The following is a 22,822-nucleotide window of genomic DNA, read 5'->3' as shown; positions in this document are numbered from 1 at the left end:
CCCTTTGTTCCTGCCAGTACCCCATGCAACTAGATGGTCTGCACCTGCTCTAGAGCCATCAGATAGGATGTTGTCCCCGTCTTTGGTGTATACGCTTTCTCTGAGTGCTATTTATATCCCACGATGCCAGTAACTCCCTCCCTTAACAACCTTGGCATATTCATGGCCCTTCAAGGTGGAATGTGGTGTCCCCTAGTAGTTTGGAGAGGTGGTGCCATCTGCTTTGAAGCCTTGCTGCATCATCACAGGCATGCCATGCCAGGGACTAATGGTGTTGGGAGAGTCATCCTTGAAACCCACGGTTCTTTAGAGCACCATCTTTACTACTCTCCACAAACCCACAAAGGTGCTGACTCATTGGTGGCCCAAAGGCTGCTGCTCTTCTGAGCCTTTTTAACTGGGTGGGGGTGATGGGGAGGATGAAAAAGCTGGCGTTATTGATTATGGCTCCTGAAGTACCGGCATCAATAATTCAGAAGAGCAGTTGGCAGGAAACGGAGGCCTCAGAGTGGGGCAAGGGAATGTGACAGCTTGGAAAGGGAGCGGAGGAGGAGATAAAAGCCTGGCCAGGGAATATTCACACATAATCTAGTCTGAGATGGATGTTGGGCAAAAGTGCAGATTGAAATTGATGAGTTGATTACCCACACTGGGGTGGATGGGCTCAGTTGTGGATCCTGAGAACTGTCTGTGGGATGAAAATGTGAATAAGGGTAGTGATAGGTAACCTCAAACCAGAGGCCCCCCAATATAACCCATCCATTTTCTGGAGTAAGTAGACCTGAAGACTCCATGTTGCCCATGTGGCATAAAATTCAGCTTGCATGCTCACAGTTTCTTTAAACATGTTCCTACCAGATTATCTGTGGAGCTTCTGGGTATGTTGTGCTGCATCATGAGCAACAGCTTCCTCTTGTGGCATCTGTTGTGAAATCCTGGACAAGAGGGACTCTGAGCTGTGGCACAATGGCAGAGCATCTGCTTTGCATGCAGAAGGTCCCAAGTTCAATCCCCCATATCTCCAGGTGGAGCTGAGAACGTCCAGTGCCTGAAACCTGGGAGAGCCTCTGCCTGTCAGTGTAGACAGTACTGAGCTAGATTGACCAAGGTATAAGGCAGTATAACTCAGTATAAGGCAGCTTCCTATATTCCCTAGGCTCTTATCTTCTAGGGGACAGTTGAGAGTCTAAGCTTGCCAAACATACTCCCTTCAAATTATGTACTATAGAATACATGAACCAGCAAATGTTGCAAGAACAGCAAATCGTCTTTGAGATCTCTCCATCCTGCTCACTCAGAAGGGGAGTTTTCACCGTAATGATGGTATCGGCCCTTATCAAAAACACTGAGCTTGGTGCTGAAGAGCCAAAGTAATGCTGAGAATATTAATATAGGATGGTGTCTGCACATCCTCGGTCTGTTCCCTTTTGCTTACTCTGAGATTGAAATCTGTTCTGGTCTTATCAGCCTCTCAGCAGCAGGTTTGTCTTCCTTGTCCTCTGCACCCACCTTAGGGGAAATAGTAGCAAGCCTGGTTCTAGTTGCTAATCTTGGCAATCCACTGGCTGCCATGTACCTCCCTGTCATGGCAGCTCTTCCAATAAGTACATTGTCCATATTGTCAGTGGTGCCACACTCCTTTGGAACATGAAATTATCTCCTTCTGCACTTTCCCTTAGGCTACATCTAGCATTGTAAAAGAATATATAGGACATCTCCTGCAGCTCTTAAAAGGCCTCTGAGCTGCCACCACTTGTTAGTTCACTGCAGAGCAACAGGGAAATGCCAACTACAAGTCATTATCCATGTTGACGGCTCTATGCCTTAGTTAATTATATCTCCTGGCGTTCCAGTCTCTCTAAGATCTGTTCCAGAAAAAAGTATAGTAAACCAAAGCAGCAGAGGCACAAATATGGCCTTTTCTGAATGGCCAGTGACTTTCATGGAGGAAGGTTAGTAATGGAATACTGCAAAGATACTGCAAAGATTCTTTCTTGCAACCTGTGCTGTCTGGGGATGGAGGGAGTTGCAGTCCAAAACACCTGTACAGCACCAGTCAGGCAAAGGAAATCAGTGCCTGGTAAGTGTCCCTGAGGAAAGAATTCCACAAGCAGGGTTCTATTAACCAAAGGTTCTACTCTGCAGCAGCACCCACCTCACAGTGACATGCAAAGGGGGGCTTTTGAGAGGGATCTTAAAGACTGGGGCAGAGTCTCATGGCAGCACATGAGCCTTCAGATTAGATATCCTGGTTCCAAGCCGTATGGGAATTTATAGGTCAAAATCAGTGTCTTGAATTATACAGAAGAACAAATTGGAAGCGAATGAGTCTCTTTTTAATACTGGTGAGATTTCTTCTAATCAGCTAGTACCGGTCAATAATCCAGATGCCATATTCAGTTTCTGAGTGGTCTTCAAAGGCGGCCCAATGTACAGCTTGTTACAGTAGCTGAATCTGGATCTTACTAGGGCATGGATATCACCAGCTGTGGGAATAGTTTAGGTTATTCTTATATCTCCTGATTGTGGGACTACAGATATATAATTGGTGAAGCAATGTTTAGTTCTGCACTTATAGCCATGCATTTTTCTTTTGTCCCAATTCAGCCATTACTGTGGTACCTCAGGTTGCATACGCTTCAGGTTACACACTCCGCTAACCCAGAAATAGTGCTTCAGGTTAAGAACTTTGCTTCAGGATAAGAACAGAAATCAGGCTCTGGTGGCGCGGCGGCAGCAGGAGGCCCCATTAGCTAAAGTGGTGCTTCAGGTTAAGAACAGTTTCATCTTAAGTACGGACCTTTGGAACGAATTAAGTACTTAACCCGAGGTACCACTGTACTCCTCTTCCCTTCTAAATTTCTCTCACTCAGTTGAAATTGCTATATATTAGCCCCACTTGGTAGCTGGAGGGACAGCATACATATACAAGTTTTTATTCATTATATGGATTGTGCCTGATTTTGCAAAGAACTGTGTTTAAGTTTTGCTTTATTGCAGCTTTATATATCTTTTGGTGTTAGTTGTTTCTGAGTGAGGAGGGAGAAGCTGTTTGATTTGGCTTCCCTGGATGTTTTAAATGGGAAAATGAAATTGCAGTGAGAGTAAGCACCAAGGACAGCTCCAAAATTTGCTGTGTACTTTTCCCCAAGGTCTAGAAGTCTGCATCCTTCCTTCTCCTTCCAGCAGATAGGTGCACACAATCATTTAAAGTGTTCTGTAGCACCCTCATTTTTGACTTTCAACAGAGGACTCTGAGCTAATTGTCCTTCTTCTGTGGCTTATTTCAGCTGTGTATGAAATGCTGCCAATTTAGCTTTAAATTTGCTTACCTATCTGACATTTTCTGGGGTGAGTTGCATTTCGGGGACAGGCCTTAATGCGACCACAACAATGCATTCTGCCTCTCTCTTGTGTATAGGGATTGCCTCTGTCCTGTGTATAGGGCTCTTCTGGTAGTTGTGGGAGCTCCTTTTTATTGGAATCAGTTATTGAAGCCAATGCTAATTCATATGTAGCCCTGTGTGCAGGTACTTGCATAGACTTTGTTCCTTTTGGTCTCTTGTAGTGAATTCTGGTGTTTTCATCCCAGCTTCCTTTAAGCTTGTTCAGAGAGCTGTGGTGAAATTGGATGATACAACACTGGGCAGTGTTATTCATATGACTTGTTTGTGTTCATCCTGAAAGGATGATTTAGTTCTGTGGAGACTAAACCTGTGCTTCAGGTTAGAATTGAAGCAAGACGTGAAAGTTTTTTATACAGTTCAGGATCCACAACAACCAATGAGAAGTGGGGGGCAAGGCACAGATAGGAGTGGATCAGACCTCTATTCACAATAGTGAGATTAGTCTTCCATGAGAAATAAAAATACACTCTACTGGCAAGAGAGGCAGTGTGTATGATCTGGAGCAAGTTGCTCAGGATAAAGATATACTTGCTTCCTGGGCTGATTTATTATTTATTGTGCATCTAGAGGCTATTTTCTGTAGAGCACGACCATAAATCTATGTGGTCATCAACTGGAGCAAATGTTCCCCAGCCTCCCTAGTGGGTGTTTTGTGAAAAAGATGGAGTACGTAGCTTTCATGTTGTGCAAAACTCCCATGTCCTTTTGCAGTCTTTATAGGTGTGCTATGTTCAGTGGATCATACAGCAGAGGGGGGAAAGTGTGTGTGAGAAAGTGAGTGACTACCTTTTAAAGTTACTCTTCCTTGTGAAATTATTATCTATGGCACTATTCAAAGCTGCCCAAAGAGCATGTGCTGAAACAAAATGCCCAAAGCCAGGAGAGCAAATAAACGACTTTATTGCTTCCCCAAACCATCTTTCCTTTTAAGTGCATGTTTGACTGCTGTGTTCTCAGTGTTCTTACTGAAAGGGGCTGCTGTGGGTTTGGTGGTTTGGGTTCCCTTCCTTCCTGGAAGTGTCTTTGCACCTGACCTGGTCTGGTCTGAGGCAAATGTCCCTAACTGCTTGGCTGTCTGGCTCATAGTGTCTCTCATTTCTCCTGTATTGCTCATCTCTCTAGCTATTCCTGTTTGTCTCCATTTGTCAGTCATTGCCACTTCTTTTCTATAATGCTCAGAACATCCTTGCAGTCATGAGTCATGCATGCACACACACTTGTACACAAGCTTAAAAGCAGCAACATTTAAATTGACCCGAGGAAGTAAACAGCATCTGAAGGGCAATCAGTGCAACAACCCTGGTAAAAAACTATTCTCATGCATTCTTGAGACAAGTATGAAATGATCTGCTTTCATATCTTCTCCTATCAAAAATTAGGCTGTTGCTTGGCCAAAACATCCAGGTGAAAGAATAATAAAACAACTGAAATCAGACAAAACAATAACATAGCAAATAAAATCACCAATAAATCCAGCAATAAAGTGAGAAATGGCAGAAATTAAGTATCCATTATTAGTCAAGTACAGGAATGTCTTCACCAGGCATCAAAAAGACAATGAGAGTTGGTGCCAGCAAAGTGTCCCTGGGAAGTGTATTCCACATTACACGGGTGAATTCACTGGGAAAGCCCTGTCTTCCCTATCACCACTCACCACACTTCTACAGGTGGCAGCACTCAAAGCAGAGCCTCTTAACAATGGCGCAGGTTCATTTTAGATACTCCGTTCCCTGGCCTCAGGGATCTTCCCTCCCCAGCCCTCAAATAGGTATGTGTGCTTAAGTGCTAGCTAGTTAATTAATTACAAAATAAATAAATAAAGTTAAAGGTGATATATAAATTTATTGATAAAGAGAGCTGGAAAAACCCCAGAACTAAGCGCTGTGGGTTAAACCACAGAGCCTAGGGCTTGCCGATCAGAAGGTCGGTAGTTCGAATCCCCGCGATGGGGTGAGCTCCCGTTGCTCGGTCCCAGCTCCTGCCCACCTAGCAGTTCGAAAGCACATCAAAGTGCAAGTAGATAAATAGGTACCGCTCCGGTGGGAAGGTAAATGGCGTTTCTGTGCGCTGCTCTGGTTTGCCAGAAGCGGCTTAGTCATGCTGGCCACATGACCCGGAAGCTGCACGCCGGCTCCCTCGGCCAATAAAGCGAGATGAGCGCCGCAACCCCAGAGTCGGTCACGACTGGACCTAATGGTCAGGGGTCCCTTTACCTTTAAGTGCTCAGTGGCCTGAGCTAGAGTATATTTACTCTCTCTGAGTTCAGCACAACTTGCATCCTGATAACTTTGGAATGTATCCAACTAAGTCATACTCAAGGAAGAGCCATTTAAATCAATGGATTTAAGTTAGTCAAGTCCATTGCTTTTAATGAGTCTGCTCTTAGAATGACTTTGTTGGGTACGGCCCTGCACTTAAAGTGTAATGCTACATGTCTAATCAGAAGTAAGTCCCACTGAGTTCAGTGGGGCTTACTCCCAGGTAAGAGTTTGCAGTCTTAGGAGTTGTGGCCTTAGTCTTATTTAAGAAATTTTGTTGATGAATGGAGGGGAAACAAGACATTTCTGGTCCCACATTTGCAATGATGATGGGGAGACCTGCAAAGCTCAGAGAACAAGGCAACTGATACCCAACACACAAAAGGCAAGGATCAGTTACAGCCGGACTGCAATAGTTGAAAAACTATTTTATCAAGGGGAAAGTGTTTATCCTTTTTGTAAAAAGAGATGAATTTTGGTGTGCTGTAGAATGACATTTTCTTCCAAGCCATTTTTACCAAGGTGTATAAAAAGGTTTTTTCGCAATAAGATGGCAACCATGCCAACCTTTACAGCTGCCTTTCATCCAACCTGCCTATCTGTTTTTGCACACATTCTATATCTGCACCCTTCATTTATTCCTCATCCTCTGTGGGCTGCAACCGCATGTTATGTTTTAATTTGTACAGCTCAGCTTTATACCTCATTTGTCTTAAAATGCTGACCATTCTTACAGGAACTTCCTTCTCCACGCAGCCTCTGCTGCTTTCCTAGAGGCAGGAAGAGGAAGGTGCACATCTTTACTCCCAGCCATTTTCTCCTGAGAGCTAAGGGTGGAGCCTAAAGCCCTCATTCACCTGCTCTGAGCTACTAGATCTAACTCTCATTTAGAATAATAGAATTGTAGAGTTCAAAGGGACCAGGAGAGTCATCTAGTCAACTTCCCTGTAATGAAGAATCTTTTGCTCAAAACCATGATCCTAAGATCATGTGATACTGACTGAGCTGCACATCATGATACAGCCATCCAGGGCATCATGCTGGAAAATGCCATGTCATTCATCTATTGGAGCAGCTGATTTCTTGGGGCAAAGAGTGCACACTTAAACACCTGAATGCAGTTTCTTTGGCCCTCCCAGTGTTGCAGCTTCCTTTGGGTCAGGCACAGAAAACCTGTGGACCTCCAGATGTTGTTGGACTCCAGCTTCTATAAGTTGTAGTCAGCATGGCCAGTGGTTGATGAGAGTCCAACAACATCTAAAGGGCCACAGGTTCCCCATCCCTTCTTCGTGCCCAACTGATGCTCAGTGGAGCATGCATGTGCTTTAGAAGAGTTGTGAGTCATTGTTGGGTGTACTGTGACAGTGCTGGATCCATTTCCCTGTTGCATTGAAGCTATGCATGACTGTCTTTCCGATCCATACTATGTCTGTTGTGGCTGGTGCTTAGGGATCGGGTGTGGGTGGAACAAAGGGTGCCATCATATGTTAATGCTTCTCCTGGTTGGCAACTGTCATTTCTTTGCAGGCAACCCACCTGGCCACGCTAAAAAAGCCCTGAAGCAGCGGTTCCTCAAGCTGCTGCCCTGCTGCCGTCAGCCCAAATCCATCCCCTCAATCAGCGAAAGCAAGTGACACTTTATCCCTCTCTGTGTGTCTTCTCTGTTCTGTGACATCATTAACTCCCAGGAGCAGGGGAAGTGGGAGAAGGGATTCCTTCTGTATAGTATTTATATAAAATACTTGTATGCCACTTTTCTCAAACACCAATCCAAAGCAGTGTATTCTAAAAGGACTGTGAGAGTGATGTAGGCAGGGACAAAAGGGAATAGAGGAGACAAAATGTAGGCTCTCTGCCTCAAGCTGCTAATTGTATATGGCTGCTTTGTGGATGAACTTGTGTCTGGAATAGCTGTCTTCTCCAGCTTTCTACTCCAGTTGACAGAGCTCAAAATGAATAGGAAGACAAAGGACAGCAAGGTGGGGATTTTGTCCTAGAACACTGGAGAGGGCAGGTTGTATGTGGAGGCAATATATGCAGCCATCATGACAACAGCCGATGCATCTCATTGATTGATTACTTATAATAGTGTGTTTGGGTTGAGTTTGTGTGTGGTTCCAATTAAAACCTGCTTCTGCCTCAGTCAATGCCTCTGTCACTTATTTGATGCTGTTAAGAGTTTGGTTTCCTTGATTATGGTGAATGGGCCTGACATTATGAATTTGCCTACCTAGCAACTAACATGTTTTTGAATCCAAAGCAGTGTTAGTGGTTCTGCTGCTTTTCATAAGAATTTTTCTACTTCCATTATCTCTGCTTGTATATCAGTAAGTCAACAGAAAATACAAAAATGCCACAAGCATTTCTTTCTTCCAAAGGAAAGTAAACCTGGTAGTACTGACCCTGGTCTTCTCAATGTGCATTGAAGTGAGGAGTGCATAACACTGTTCACAGCCTGTGTCCATGGAAGATGGTGTAAATCAACTCTTATCTCTGGTTCCTATCCAAATTGATCTGAATTTAATACTTATCATTTCCCTTCATGCAGTATTGGGAGGGGGGGTATTAATGCATTTCACAAACAGGGCTCTATCCTGAATTGACCAAAGCTCTCTAAACCTCCTCTAGGCCAGGATGATACTGCACCACTTGATTTCTGGCTGTAATCCAGGTGTGAGATCTTGCATCTAAAGGTAGTTCCACAGAGTACATGCACATGAGATGGGTCTATTTGTGCCAATGCAGGGTGGGAAAGGAAATTCAACACCTCACTTGGAAAAAAATTAATTCAAGGAATGCAGGTGGGATGCTTTGGTTCTGTCCATGCTATACTTTTGAAGCTCTTTCTTTTCTTGCAGACAGTATAGAGGATGAGTTTGAGCTCTCCACTGTTTGTCATCGGCCCGAGGGCCTGGATCAGCTGCAGGAGCAAACCAAGTTCACCCGCAAGGAGCTGCAGGTCTTGTACCGAGGCTTCAAGAATGTGAGTTGGAAAGAAACTCCCCTTGCTGCTGGTGCACTTACAAGCTTGCTTGGGGGCCATTTCTTTTCCCTATACTAGGCTTTAAAAAAACAAGTACAAAACTTTTGGATAGAAAGAAAGAGACTATCCTTTTCCATATTGCTGAAGAGAGCATATTTTAAAACATCCACTCACTACACATCAAATTTGCAATTTGCAACTTACAGTCACAAAAACTATAACTATAATGAAATCCTCTTTTGTGACTATAGGCAGGCACTTCCAACACACTGCCCAGCCAAAGTGCTTCCCATTACTCAGGAACAAAGATGGAGCGTCAGACTTCTTGTATGGCTCCAGTAAGCGCGCTCTCGCTCTCTCTCTCACACACACACATATTTCCCCCTTGAGAGCAGCACACACCACTAATTCTCATATAAATGAAATTGCACCAGCACTTCGACATGGGGTGGCATGCTTCTTTCTGCTTTTGAACCACTCATCCCTCCTAGGCCAGTAATGGATGCCTCCAAAGCACAGAGGGATTTTCTTTGTGATGTTTGGATGCCAGAAGAATCCAGCTACATGCTATGACTTCCTCTGAGCCTGGGGAGGCACCCTACACAATAGCCCCCTCTTGCTATATCTTACTGGCTATATTCTGCACTCTGATTGGAATTTCTTCTTATATTATCTCAAGTGTAAGCACCAGTAGATAATAAGGTAACGCTGCTTTCTGCTTTCAGAAGCATTTGTTTTACTTACGTGCTTACACACACACACACACACACACAGAGAGAGAGAGAGAGAGAGAGAGAGAGAGCCGTGTACAGTGGGATCACCCGCAGCCTGAGAGACACTGCTCAAGTTTTCCCTAGGAGGTGATCTGCTTTCTGTCATTGGTTGTGAGAGTCAGCTCCTCAAAGTCCTCTTTGATGACACACCTCACCACACTGGCCCTACCCTGGCGTATTGTTTAGACTAGCTCTTCCAAGGTGAACTTGTCTGCACTTTTCCATTTGACAGGAGTGCCCTAGTGGCATTGTTAATGAAGACAGCTTCAAGCAGATCTACTCACAATTCTTCCCACAGGGAGGTGAGTGCCACTCCCAGCTGAGATCTTTTGGAGGAACTGGGAGGCCAGATAAGGACAGTGAGTGGCTTGGCGGCTGCTAGAAATAATTTGGGATATATTCTTGAGGGCCTTGGCACAGTCATCTTCAGCTTCCCTGCCTGCTGTGCCAAGCACAGCTTCTTGCCCAAGAGAACGGTCCATGACACATCTTTGTAGTTAAATATGGCTTCCTCTTTGCTCAATTTTAAACAGGCTTTTAAGACCATTTTACTTGAGCAGGCTTTTCTTGTTAAGTGCCAGGACTGTTCTTTATCATGATAATATGTTTTTATTTGTAAGCTGCCTTGAGTATACTTTATTAGAGAAGGGCAGACAATAAATATTGCCATAAATAAATAAGATATCTATGTCTAAGGGGAAGCAACAATAATTTCCTGGCAGTTGATAAAGTATTTCCAAAAGCTGCAGCTATAGTCACTTTCTCTGGTTGTTCTCTGCCTGCGATTCGGTTGGTTTGTTGACATCTGGTAAAAGGCCTCCTAATCATTTACTGTGATGCACTTCTTTTCAGATTCCAGTACATATGCAACTTTCCTTTTCAACGCATTTGACACCGACCATGATGGCTCAGTCAGTTTTGAGGTAAGATTCTACATGCAGTTATTTTTGTTACTGTTTAGTCTTTTAGTTGTGTCCGACTCTTCGTGACCCCATGGACCAGAGCATGCCAGGCACTCCTGTCTTCCACTGCCTCCCGCAGTTTGGTCAGACTCATGTTTGTAGCTTCGAGAACACTGTCCAACCATCTCGTCCTCTGTCGTCCCCTTCTCCTTGTGCCCTCCATCTTTCCCAACATCAGGGTCTTTTCCAGGGAGTCTTCTCTTCTCATAAGGTGGCCAAAGTATTGGAGCCTCAGCTTCAGAATCTGTCCTGCCAGTGAGCACTCAGGGCTGATTTCCTTAAGAATGGATAGGTTTGATCCTCTTGCAGTCCATGGGACTCTCAAGAGTCTCCTCCAGCACCATAATTAAAAAGCATCAATTCTTCGGCGATCAGCCTTCTTTACGGTCCAGCTCTCACTTCCATACATCACTACTGGGAAAACCATAGCTTTAACTATACGGACCTTTGTTGGCAAGGTGATGTCTCTGCTTTTTAAGATGCTGTCTAGGTTTGTCATTGCTTTTCTCCCAAGAAGCAGGCGTCTTTTAATTCCGTGGTATGTTATTTATAGAGCAACTTTTATAACAAACCTTGACAGAATAAAAACAGTGCTTCTAGCATTGCAAACAAGCCCCAAAAAAGCAGGCTTACAATATTGTTTCTCCAGCAGCCCACAGCATTTCTAAGCAGAGAAGGGCACTTCCCTCTTCTTATAGCCTACTTGGTTTCTATACTGAGTGCAAGAGAGAGATGGAACACACAGTCCCCCCACCACTGCTCACCTGTGTGCAGTTTTTCAGGTGTTTAAATTATGTACTTTTATCACTGATGTGTATGCTGCCCTTTGGGAAGAAGGGCAGGATATAAATTTAATTTTTTAAGACATTCCTTGTCACCTATGAGTACCAAATGAGTTCTTAAATACAGGGTGGTAATTCAGTAGTAGAGCATCTGCTTTGCATGCAAAACAACCCTGGCCGATTCCCAGCATGTTCAGCCTTACAGCTCCACTGATCCTAAAATCTCACAATTATTTCTGCACTTTCAGTCTATGCACCTGCAACTCAGGTCAGTGAGGCCACCTGGTAGAAGTGCATGGACCTGCCTTTCTGAGCTCTTTGCTAAGTAGAGTGAGGGCAAATGACATAAAAAAACACAGACATCCTACCTGAGGAAGGCATCTTTCCCACCCTCTCCAGTGAACAACCACAACAGCTTTCTCTCTCTTGCCTATTGATTTTCCCAAAAGTTTTGTGAACTTTCATTTGTGTGTATTTATATTTCTCTCCTCTCGAGTACACTCTGTAGATCTTTTTACTTCAAGATTCAAACCCCGGAAGCTTAGGGCGGGTAGCAATAAGTTAAAAAATATAAAGTAATTATGTACTAGATATCTGAAACTTCCTCAGTCTACACACTTAAATAAAGCCAATGGAATGGCTGCCCTAATGGAAACAAATTTAAATGAATGAATGAATAAATGTTATGCTGACAGATTGCCTGAGAATACTTCACCATTTTCTCTTGTTCTAATTTCAAATTCTGTTGTCAAAAAATAATCATGAAGGTTGAAGCAGGAAGATCAGCAGGAAAGCTCTTAAGTCAGGGGTGAGGAACCCTTCCAATGTTGTTGGGATTCCAGTTCTGATCAGCCCCAGGCAGCTTGGCCAATGGGATGGGATGATAGGAGTTGTAGTCCAGCAGCATTTGGAGGGTCATAGGCTCCCCACCCCTGCTCTAGGGTATTAAACAATCAGATTCTCAGTAATTCTTTCCCCAGGTGGGTTTTTTTACTCTGTGAGTTGCTCTTTGCAGTTTGTTGCCATTGGGTCCCCTCCACATCCCAGAATCTGCTTTGCTTAAATCTCAAGCCTTCATGGCACTTCAGCTAGACTTGATTGTTTCTTCACCCCACCCCAGCCTTTTTCTTTTTCATTCCCCTGCAGGATTTTGTGGCTGGCTTATCCATTATTCTACGTGGTACTATAGATGATCGGCTCAACTGGGCCTTCAACCTCTATGACCTGAACAAAGATGGCTGTATCACCAAAGAGGTACATATAGAGGGAGATGGAGTCAATGGTACCAGAAGATACTGGGCTCTCCTGCTTGTTGTCCACTTTCTTAGGCAGCCCACAATCGAGTTCTGATTTCTTCAGCCCACAATCGAGTTCTGATTTCTGCTTGCCATTCTTTTTGTGCTCTTGTCTTGCAGGAAATGCTGGACATAATGAAATCCATTTATGACATGATGGGCAAATACACTTACCCAGCCATGCGAGAAGAAGCACCTCAGGAGCATGTGGAAAGCTTTTTCCAGGTGAGCCTTGAGTCAGGACATTTCCATGGGTGAAGAAGACCCAGTGAAATGAACATAACTAAGGACCATTCATTTCAATGGGTCTGCTCTGAGTAAAACATAATTACTACCCCATGTCAGCATCCTGCAGTTCTACAAAACCTTCCCATCCCTGGTAGTTGAGCGAGTGGGTTATTTTAGTCAAGATATTTGGATTTGCCCTCTTCCTAGAAAAGCCTTTCCATCTTGGCACCTTCCAGACATTTTGGATTCCAACTCCCACCATACCTGCCCAGCGTAACCAATGGCCAGGGATAATGAGAGTTGTAGTTCAACACATTTGGAATGCAAATGTGTGCATTTGGGTACAGAGTCAACACAGAGTAGAAAACTCAACACAGGGTTTTGTCAGAACTTTAAGCTTTCCCAATGGCCACTCTTCCTTCCTCTTTCCAGTAGAGGCAGCATCTCCCATCTCTTACTGTTACAATCATAGTAGTGGACCTGTTTGCAGCACCAGCCCACTGCTGTTTCCTTGAATGCTTGCAAGATGTCATTAGTGAGGTAGGGGGCCATTCTCTGCCAGAAATGCCTTTGAAGCTACCTAGAAGCTGACCGGTTCCCTGACCAGGTCTGCCTCAAGGATGTCCTTCCTGGTTGTGAGTATTGTAGTGTGCCTGAAGCTGCTCCTAGGAAACAGATGTTACCTTGCCTTTAATTCTCATATCCCTGGTTGTTGCATTTCAGAAAATGGATCGGAACAAGGATGGAGTGGTGACTATTGAGGAATTCATTGAGTCCTGCCAGAAGGTAGCATACCCCCATTAGAGAAGGGTGGGGATATTGTATTACTGTCAGTGGGTACAGACCACTGCTATTTTTCTGCCACGCATAAAAAGGGGGTGGGGGTTGAAAAGGTCCTTTACACCCCCTATACGTTTTTGGGGGTCGGAGGGAGTCAAAGCTGATAATTAGTTCTAGGACTTCTTAATTATTCTAACTTGTCCTCTTTTTTTGGCAGGATGAAAACATAATGAGTTCCATGAAGCTCTTTGACAATGTGATCTAGCGGGCCACTCCTGGAGCCCAGACCTTCACACACACTCCTGGGGCTTCTCTTCTTGGTGTATCCCTCTGAGGCATTCTTCTCTTGGCTGTATGGACAAAGCAGCCCCTTGTCCATGCTGGACTGGGAGACATTTCTGGAAACCATGTATTCGAGATGCAACTGGGGGAAAGTCCCTGCAATGGGAACCACGGGGTGGGAGGGAGCCTTTGGCTGGGTTGGACCAAGGCCCAGCAGGGGGAACAGCCTGACATCCACAAGCACTTCCTCTGGGCATTGAAAAGAAAAAAACCCCCGGATCAACCTGCTGCCTCCCCTTGGAAGCTGCACTGCCCTGTCACCAAGTAGTATGCCCACCCTTTAGGGCCTTCCAAATCACAGCAACCCCTAACCCTTCACTGGGGTTCCAAGCAGGTTTCACACCACCAAATGGCAGTGCAACAGCTGATTGCCAAGGACTATCAAAGGATTTTGTGTGTGTGCAATCTTACCCACTGCCTATAAGGAGTGGACTCCATCTAATTTGCCCCAAGGCTCTCACTGCAATACCCTGAGGCTTCCAGTTGGGAGATAAATTTCCCAGTGTCAAGGTAACTTGCAATCCTGGCACTAAACTCTGGGGGAGAGCTGAGGCAAAGAAATAGAGAGTGAGTGGCATTTTGCTTTGTGGTTTCTTTCCTTTGCATCCTCAACAGGGAATGAAAACTGTGAGCCACTCACGAGAGGCAGGTACAACACAACCTTTAGCTTTCATTTACAGATCAGGAGGGAGGGGTGAATTATGCTTGGATTCCCATGGCAAGAAAGTACACTAAGCTTGATCAGAGCTTTTCCTTGCATCCCGCCCCCTATAAACTGTCATGAAAACAGGGGTAGAAGTGGCGACGACATCTCACTAGAAACGTTTAAGTGAGGACGGAATCTCTGGTCTCACTGGGCAGGGTCTCTATGCGGCCTGAGATAATGATAATACTATCTGTTACGCAGCTCCAACAACTGAGGGCCATACAGAAAGTAGGTGTCAAGAGCTCAGACATCCTTCCATGAGAAGAAACTCAGGGTTCAGCTAAGGTTTACGGGTGACAGTCTGGCATCAGCCAAGGGTATGCTTTGTCCTTGAACTAAGTTCACTGAAAGACAAAAACATGACATAGCTCCTTGACTTACAGTGATCATGGTGAATGGAAAGGGCATGTGTGAGAGTAGATAAAAGAAAATCCTAGGAATCACATTAGAGGGTGGGGAGAGCTTTGCTTTTTCTTCCCTGTGCCAACTATCTCTTTAGCTGCTGCTCATCTCTCTGTGATGCTTACCCGCTTTTCATATTTTATTACAAATAAGCCCTTGGGTCATTCAGAAGCAGAAACAGTATAGGCAACCAGCATCTTCAGAGTGTTTATGAATCTCCAACAGAGTGCCAGGTTCTGAACAGAACACTGTACCTGTGTAAAGAGGGCTTACAGATCACACTAGCTGGCCAGGACAAGGATACTGTAATGGGTCAGAGATTCATAATGAGCAGCGGGAGTGGACTAGCCAGAGGAGCTGAAAATGTAGGTCTTGTGGAAGGGCTTAAATTGGAATAAGCTGTTTGATGCATGGAGGAAAGAGTGGCATGGCAATATAGGAGACGAAAACTGATGAAAGAGGAGTTGTGCAAACTGCAGAGGCCAACATGGAAAATAAACAAAGACAAAGAAAGAGAAACTGCCTGTAACAGAGATATTAAGGGCTTAAAAAGAACTAGAATCTTGAAGCTGATTCTAGTATGAAAAGACCACTCAGATTAAGGCAAAGTATAGGAAAGAGACAAGGATGGTACTGAATAGGTTTGGGGGGGTTTTGGCCACACAAACAGGTACTATATCCCAATGAAGGCAGAAAAGTGAGGGAAGAGTTAGCGAGCCAGAGGCTGAGGTACTCAACAGCAGGCAATATCTAGATGGCAGAGATGAGCACCCTCTATCCTGGCCCTGCCTAGCATCCCCTTCTACCAATGTTCTTAATATCTTACCCACAGCCCTAGTTTTATCCCAGCACTTAACTCCGCTCAGGCTCATCTCAGTTATTGTTCCTGCACCCTAACAACCAACCCTATACTTTAGCTCCCATCTCAGACGACAGTTGCAATCTTGAGTAAGCACTTAGGTACTTGGCAGTCTAGAGCAAGATTCAAAGACCCACAGAAATGAGTTTCTTTGTTCTGTGGTCTGAAAGTGGAATGTACCATTCAAGAGTGTATGAAGGACAGGAATTGGAACTGGCCAGCTCAGGATTTTTAGCTATGCAAACAGACTTCCATGTGCACTGGAGCCCAGCTTTGGCTCTTCTCCTTCCTGAAGCTGCCATTTCAGTTCTTGCCAACCCATTGCCATTTCAGTTCTTGCTAAGGGTCACAGCTGGGATCAAATCTTGGAGATTGGAAACAGTTTGGCATCTACATGGTGGTTATTTTTATTTAAATTTGTACAATGCCTGGACCCATAACCACACTATGTTTTTAAAGTTCCTTTACCTTGGCTTAGCTTCTCCTCCCCATGCCTCAAAATGATTTTAACAATCCCATCCCTGTATAACCCTCCCCAAGCCTGTCCCTTCCACACATGCATTCTCTTCAATGAAACAATTTCTAATCACAAACATCCTCCTATCATCTTGCACTCCCATCTTCCATCCAAGAAAGCCTGTTTCTGTGCACAACACAACAGTTTCCTTTCTCCTGCATCTCTCCCATCCTCATTCCTCACCGGTACCACCCTATCTGGCTTATCTCAAACTTAAGGGTTTACACTAGTATTTCTTACCCCTTAAGGCCTATAGGAGAAGCTGGAGGGGGGGAGGGGAAGAGAAGAGTCACACCCTCAGTGGCTATTCATAACCAGTCAGAATAGTATAGTAGTGCTCTGCTACCCTGCAATTGCTCACAGGGCAGCTTCCAATATAAAAGTTGCCTACTGTGGTATATGTGTATGTCTGACATCAGAGCATGTTCTAATTGCCATCCTGAAATCATTGATATGGCCATAATGTGTATGGTAGATCACTTTCCCTTGTACAGAAAATTCCCATGCTACCATTGCTAGGAATATCTTGTGGTGATGTAGAAACTTCACACACATCTGGGGAAATCCACACTTTATGGTCACTGCATGAAGCAGCCATAATATTTAAACTGGCTCTGTTAGCTGTGGATGGGATGCAAGCCACATGGCTGACAGCTGGCCACTGCTGAGGGAACTACCCTCATCAAAGATGAACCTGGCTGGTATGCAAAGTTAACACTACCCTTATAACACTGCCACTTCCAAGTGTGTCTAACGTAGCCCTGTGCTTTTCCTGATGGGTCTTTATGCTGGAACACTCTAGCAGAAGTGATTGTCTCACTTTACTAAGAACCCAGAGTTGTTCTTCAAGAACAGAGGTGACAATTCAAAGGCCTTCCTGGTTACAAGCAAGTCAGGGTGGAAAGTGCTGTAATCAGAACTGGGAATCACAATTAGTCCAGACTCAACACTATCCTGCTCTCAGATACAGGCTGGCTTCTGGGGCTGCATTTTCAAGAAGGGCCAAGAGCATATTTCCTCATATTGTCATCTACCAAATAAAGATGGGTGTTGGTGAGCCCAAGTAAATTATAAAAGGAGGTGCTTTATACCATGTTAGGCCAATGGTCCATCCAGCCTGATACGGTCTGTCTTTTCCAGGTTTAGGCAGAATTCCTTGCTTCCAGATAGCTCCATTCAAGATTAGTCTTCAAAATGCAGCTGTGGCCCACTCCCATGAAATGTTGATAGCCTTTCCCACTTTTCACTGTGTCTGTTAACAGATACAGCCATAGGTCCATTAGAAACTATGATGGGGAGTTGAGAGTAAAGAAACACCACATAGATTACCTCCCCATACACAGTGATCTTCCACCAGCCCAGCCCAGCCCAGATATACTCACCTTTAAAAAGGGCTTTTATTCCCTTTCTGACAAAGTACTTCACTATTCCAGGGGATTTTGCAGTTGAGAAGTATGTCTTAGGCTGCATAGTCAACATCCCTTCTAATACAGAGAATTTGTCCTTCTGACACCCTTTAACTAAACTGTCACATTTGTATGGTATCTGAAGAAGTGTGCTTGCACACGAAAGCTCATACCAAGAACTAACTTAGTTGGTCTTAAAGGTGCTACTGGAAGGATTTTTTTTATTTTGACTATGGCAGACCAACACGGCTACCTATCTGTAACTGTCACATTTGTAGTAAGGGTGGTCAGAGTGAGAAGATGGTGAATTTACCCACCATCACTCTTTTAATGCATGTTTATGGGTAAAGTGGCGATTTCAATCTAATTAAGAGAGCATTACAGAAACCAGGTTATTCTAAAAGAATGAACATAAAGTAGGAGGACATGACCTTTTCATTCAGCGTTACATTGGTTCTATTTAGAATCATTCTCTGATTTTGCAAAGCCCATATCCTGACCCATCACTCATCTCTTTGCAGATTGTTCTTTTGTTTGAAACATCTTCATCCTGTCTGTTGATACTCCTAACCTGATGGCAATCCCTATGTGGGTGGGGCTACTGCTCCACTCCTCACCTATACGCCAGCTGCATATTTCTACCTGTGCTCTCACTACAATCACTAAATCAGGGCCAGATGGCCCATTCCCACTGCACTAGTGGGGCACATTGAGCTCTGCTATCAGCTTTGCATTTTCAACTCTGTATATTTTGTATAATAATAAAGATCAAGTATGACAATAAAATGCAACCACAATGGCTATGCACAAACACCACAGCCTCTGCTGCTGTTTGCTTTCCCACATATCTTCACAGGGAAGTGCTGGGTACTGCATTCAAATGGGTTGTGTGTGCCTCCTTTTCACTCTTGATATTACTGTTAAGGCTAGCAGGGGCTGTACCTTCATATGTGCAACTACTACTGAAACATCTGCTGTGGTTCATCTCTGTGTCAATATGAGGTATTCAGACTCTTCATTGCAAATGGGATCTGAAGTCTTCCTTCAAAAGTGCAGCAAACTTGCTTCTGGTCAACTGTGCAGATGCCACATAAAGAGAACCCTCCTTAAAAGTTGCTGGAGGCATTGATTTTCCAAGAATAAAATGAGAACAAATGAAGCAATCAAAACAGTATCAAAGTTGGGGTAGGGGTAGGCCCTGATTTTATACCTAGTGTAGCATCAGGCTCTCCCAAGTTAGGTGCTGCAAGATTGCCCCCCCCCCGCGCAGTTGGGAATCTGAGGTGAGATACTCATGCAGTGTTACTTTCTCCCAGTTCCAGTCACTACACAGAGGCAGATTAAGGTCCAAAACAGTTTACTGCTGCAAAAGATCAGGCCTCAGTAATACAGTTCCAGATGTTGACATATGCATGCAGCTTGTAAGCTTTGCAGATACAGATACATACAAGTAGAAAAGATCTATGTTGCTCCATCAATTCAAGACATAGACACAGACTCATCGACTAATGAGCTAACATGCCTTAATCTCTCTCTCTCTCTCTCTCTCTCTCACACACACACACACACACGACACTGGGCCATAGCAACCGGCTTTGCTGACCTTGCATCTGTTGGCCTTTCTCAGACATGGGGTGATTTGTGGCCATGAAATAAATTAATGCCTTCCTGTCCATTTCTTCCAACATTATCCTCCATAAATTTGTCTAATCCTCCTTTAAAGGCAAGTTGGTGGCCAACACAGCCTCCTATAGGAGCAAATTCTATAGTTTAACTATGCACTTGCATGAAGAAGTGTTATTTTATCTGCCCTAAATCTCCCAACATTCAGTTTCATTGGATGTCCATGAGTTCTACTATTTCACCAAAAATGCATCTGTGGCCTGCCAAGGTCAATGCTGCAGCTTTTGGAGGACTGGTCATGCCACCTCTGGGGTGGGGAAGGTTGCAAAATGGAGAGATTTGCCTCTCCCCACCGCTTGCACCCTTATGATCCTGAAAGAGCAAGGGTCCTAAAACACAAATCTATAAGCAGAGTGCCATCTAGTGACCAATGGATGCAACAGCATCACCCTGTAACATTCACTACCCCTCCTTCTTGCATACTAAGAACTCAGCAGAAAGTTGAAATGGGTGGTCACATAACTCCCTATACCATGGATGGGGAAGCTGTGCCTCTGCAGATATTGCTGAATTCCAACTTCCATCAGCTCCAGTCACCATGGCTAGTGGTCAGGGATAAGAGCCATAGTCCAACAATATCTGGAAAGCCACAGGTTCCCCATCCCTGCTCTATGGTGTGAGGAGTCTTTTTCCATGGAAATTTGGTAGGTAAAGCTTTCCTAGAAAAAATGCTTTGCCCGTACAATTTCTGTATTATCACTGAACGGCACCAGAGCAGGCACAGCAAAAATGTGGGACCTAAACTTTTCCCCGCTAAGATAATTTTTATGTGTCTGCTCCTCAAAAAAGAAACTAGATTTTGTATTATCCTTTCATTATTAACACTTAGCGTTGGGCAATGTAAAAGTGTTACATATGCAAATAAAGCAATGACAATTGTACAGAAAAGCAGCAATCTTTCCTCAGTAAGGCTGTCAACAGACCACTATGTTACTAGTCCAAATATAAAGCTGTACTCTTGCGAGGTAAGCAACCCTGAAAAGCTAGCAAAAGACCAGCTCGGTCCAAAACATGCCAGATTCTGTCCTGGGTCCTCCCCTCACCCATCTTGTACTCTCACTCACCAGACTCTGTCCTGGCTTCACCTGCATCGGGTGCACCCTGCTCTGCCAGAGAGGTGGCATTTTTTCAAAAGCGAAACAGAGTAACCAAGGGAATACGTCAGTCAAGCACATCTACCGACATTGGAGATTATTGTTCACCCACTGGAATCGGGCAGGACTTTTCCAGGAGCAACCCAGGAGTCCACTGGTCCACTTTCTTTATAGAGGGGTTGGGGTTCTACAGGGTTTCAGACAGACGCCTTTCCCAGCCCAGCCTGTCAGAAATGGAACTGTATGCCTACAAACCGTGTACTCTGCCAATGAGCTTGCAGCCCTTTCCCTGTTCGTTATTTACTTCATTTTTATCCAGCTTTTTAGCCAAGGAGTTTGGGCAACTCAAAGCCTCACACACTGGGGCGGGGGAGGGGAGGAGCCGCCAGAACAACCCTGTGAGGTAGGGTTGCGAAAGTGACTAGGAATGTCACCGAGTGAGCTTCGTGCCTGAGCGGGAATTTGAAGCCAGGTGACAGTTCAATCACTGAACCGCCTTGGTTCGCTATTCCTGCAGCCGGCCTCTCCCCAGAGGTGAAAAGCGTGCTCTGAGGCGCGCCCAGTTAGCTACCCCTCAGGTCTACGGAGGCCCCAGCCTAGAAAAGTAGGTCAAACCTCAAGGCAGCGGACCACAAGCTCCTCCTTCTCCACAGATGTGAAGCGAGGCGGAAAGTCAGCGGTGGAGAAGCCTACCGCTTTCGTGCGCCTACGCAAGACTCCGCCCCTTGCGCAGCGTTTAATCAAACAAACCCCCTGTGGCTACGCTCGGCGCTTGCGCCTTAACCCCCGCTACTTTGTTTATTTCCCCTCCCGCGTGCGCAGTAGACTCCTACGGGGTCCGTTCAGTAGCTACGCATGCGCTCCACGGCCGCTGCTCAGAGCTGCCGTTGCTCGCCTGCGCAGTGGGCCGCGATCTCGTTTTCGCGCGTGCGCATTGACACGCCCCTCCCCCGCCGACCCCCGCGAGACATGCGCAGTAAATGCCCTGCCGGTCCCTCGCGCCTGCGCGGTTAGGTAGCTTTCTCAGCCACCCTTCCCCCACGTCCTTTTCGTTCGCTCAAGCAGCTGCTTTGTTGGACTGCTCGCCCCTGCTCCCTTCGCCTGGCGCGCGGTGGGAAGGAGGTGGAGCCGGCACGTGATCAGCAGCAGCGGCCCCGGTTGGCAGTCGAGCGAGCAGGGCGGTTGGTTCCGGCTCGGACCGGTTGGGGCTGGTTTTCCCCGCGCAAGCGCAGCCCGCCCCGGTTAGAGTGCAGGGAAGGGCGATGGCGGCGGACGGGAGTCCCGGAGCAGGCCTGGCGGGGATGGTCGACGAGGCGCGGGGGGAGCCTCAAGGCACACCTGGCCCCAGCCCTGTGGCTGCCGTCGCCTCGCCCAACGAGGCGTCGCCGGCGAGACCCGACCCGGCAGGCCCCGAAGCGGATCCCGACAGCGGCTCCGGAGCTGTGGGCAACGGGGGCCTTCGGCGGTTCCTCTGCGGCGTCGTAGAAGGTAAGGGGAGAGCGAGGGGCTGCGGGGCCGGGTGAATTCGCGGTCGAGAGCGAGGAGGAGAGGCCGTAGCCGGAACAAAGCATCCCCGCCTCTCCCTCCAGCGCCGTCGTCTCCTCCTCCTCCCCGCTCCATTTTCCTCTGGCTCCGCCCTGGGAATGAAACCTGGCGGCGGAGGGTTAAAACCGTTTGCTCTGTTCCGTGGTAAAGACGAAGCTGCCCTTTTCAGGGCATCTGCCTTCCAGTTCGCTGAATTTAAATGCTGCAAACTTCCGAGCCACATGTTGGTTCTTCCGTTCACGTGAGTGCACACACTGGAAAAACGTTACGAAACGTGCAACAAAACAAAAACAGTTCACGGACCATAGCTGTCAAGGTTTCCCCCTTTTTAAGGGAAATTCCCTTATTAAGAATAGGATTCCTCGCAAGAAAAGGGAAAAGTTGACAGCTATGTCACGGACACAGTTGAAAACTAACGGCTTTCTTGTGCCCCAAGGTTTTTCCATGTGTGAAGTAACCAGGTTGCTGATAGGGTTACAGTTCAGCTAGTGTTCTGGAATGGATAGTGGTAGTAGGCTTGTTTTCTTCCTGCGTTTTTTCATTGTCACACAGAAAGAAAAACACTGAGGTGTTTATTGATACTTACTGGTTGGTTCTTCAAGTACCAGTGTTATGCTGCTGCCTAGACTAGGAGTGGGAACCTGTAGCCTGCCCCCCCCCAAGTTGTTAGGTTCCCACCAGCCCTAGACAGTATGGTCATTGGCAGGCTGTCATGGGAGATATGGCCCACATAATGTTCATGGGGTCTTGACTGGCAGTGAGTGACTAAGAACAAGACCTTGGGGTCATAGTGGATAGCT

General features: G+C 45.7%; 2 protein-coding genes across 4 annotated transcripts in view; both read left to right on the top strand.

The window, feature by feature from the left end:
* KCNIP2 (potassium voltage-gated channel interacting protein 2) overlaps nucleotides 1-18,513 on the top strand; it is a 54,700-nt gene extending 36,187 nt beyond the window's left edge. For 2 of the 3 annotated variants that reach the window (XM_083505267.1, XM_083505266.1), the window contains exons 2-9: nucleotides 8,524-8,648; nucleotides 9,654-9,723; nucleotides 10,274-10,344; nucleotides 12,312-12,419; nucleotides 12,581-12,685; nucleotides 13,412-13,474; nucleotides 13,686-17,835; nucleotides 17,979-18,513. In XM_083505267.1, coding sequence (XP_083361393.1) covers nucleotides 8,524-8,648; nucleotides 9,654-9,723; nucleotides 10,274-10,344; nucleotides 12,312-12,419; nucleotides 12,581-12,685; nucleotides 13,412-13,474; nucleotides 13,686-13,733 — 590 coding nt within the window. In that variant the 3' untranslated portion in view covers nucleotides 13,734-17,835; nucleotides 17,979-18,513. Of the gene's footprint in view, nucleotides 1-7,192; nucleotides 7,296-8,523; nucleotides 8,649-9,653; nucleotides 9,724-10,273; nucleotides 10,345-12,311; nucleotides 12,420-12,580; nucleotides 12,686-13,411; nucleotides 13,475-13,685; nucleotides 17,836-17,978 lie in introns of all 3 variants that reach the window. The other variant, XM_083505268.1, reaches the window with a different exon arrangement.
* Nucleotides 18,514-20,021: 1,508 nt separating this feature from the next.
* The window catches only part of OGA (O-GlcNAcase), a 28,318-nt gene continuing 25,517 nt past the window's right edge, over nucleotides 20,022-22,822 (top strand). The window contains exon 1 of the mRNA XM_083505210.1: nucleotides 20,022-21,965. Coding sequence (XP_083361336.1) covers nucleotides 21,740-21,965 — 226 coding nt within the window. The 5' untranslated portion in view covers nucleotides 20,022-21,739. The remainder of the gene's footprint in view (nucleotides 21,966-22,822) is intronic.

The sequence above is a fragment of the Podarcis liolepis genome (genome assembly GCF_965112155.1).
Source record: "Podarcis liolepis genome assembly, chromosome: 5".
Taxonomy (NCBI): domain Eukaryota; kingdom Metazoa; phylum Chordata; class Lepidosauria; order Squamata; family Lacertidae; genus Podarcis; species Podarcis liolepis.
This window is presented reverse-complemented; position numbering and strand designations above follow the sequence as displayed.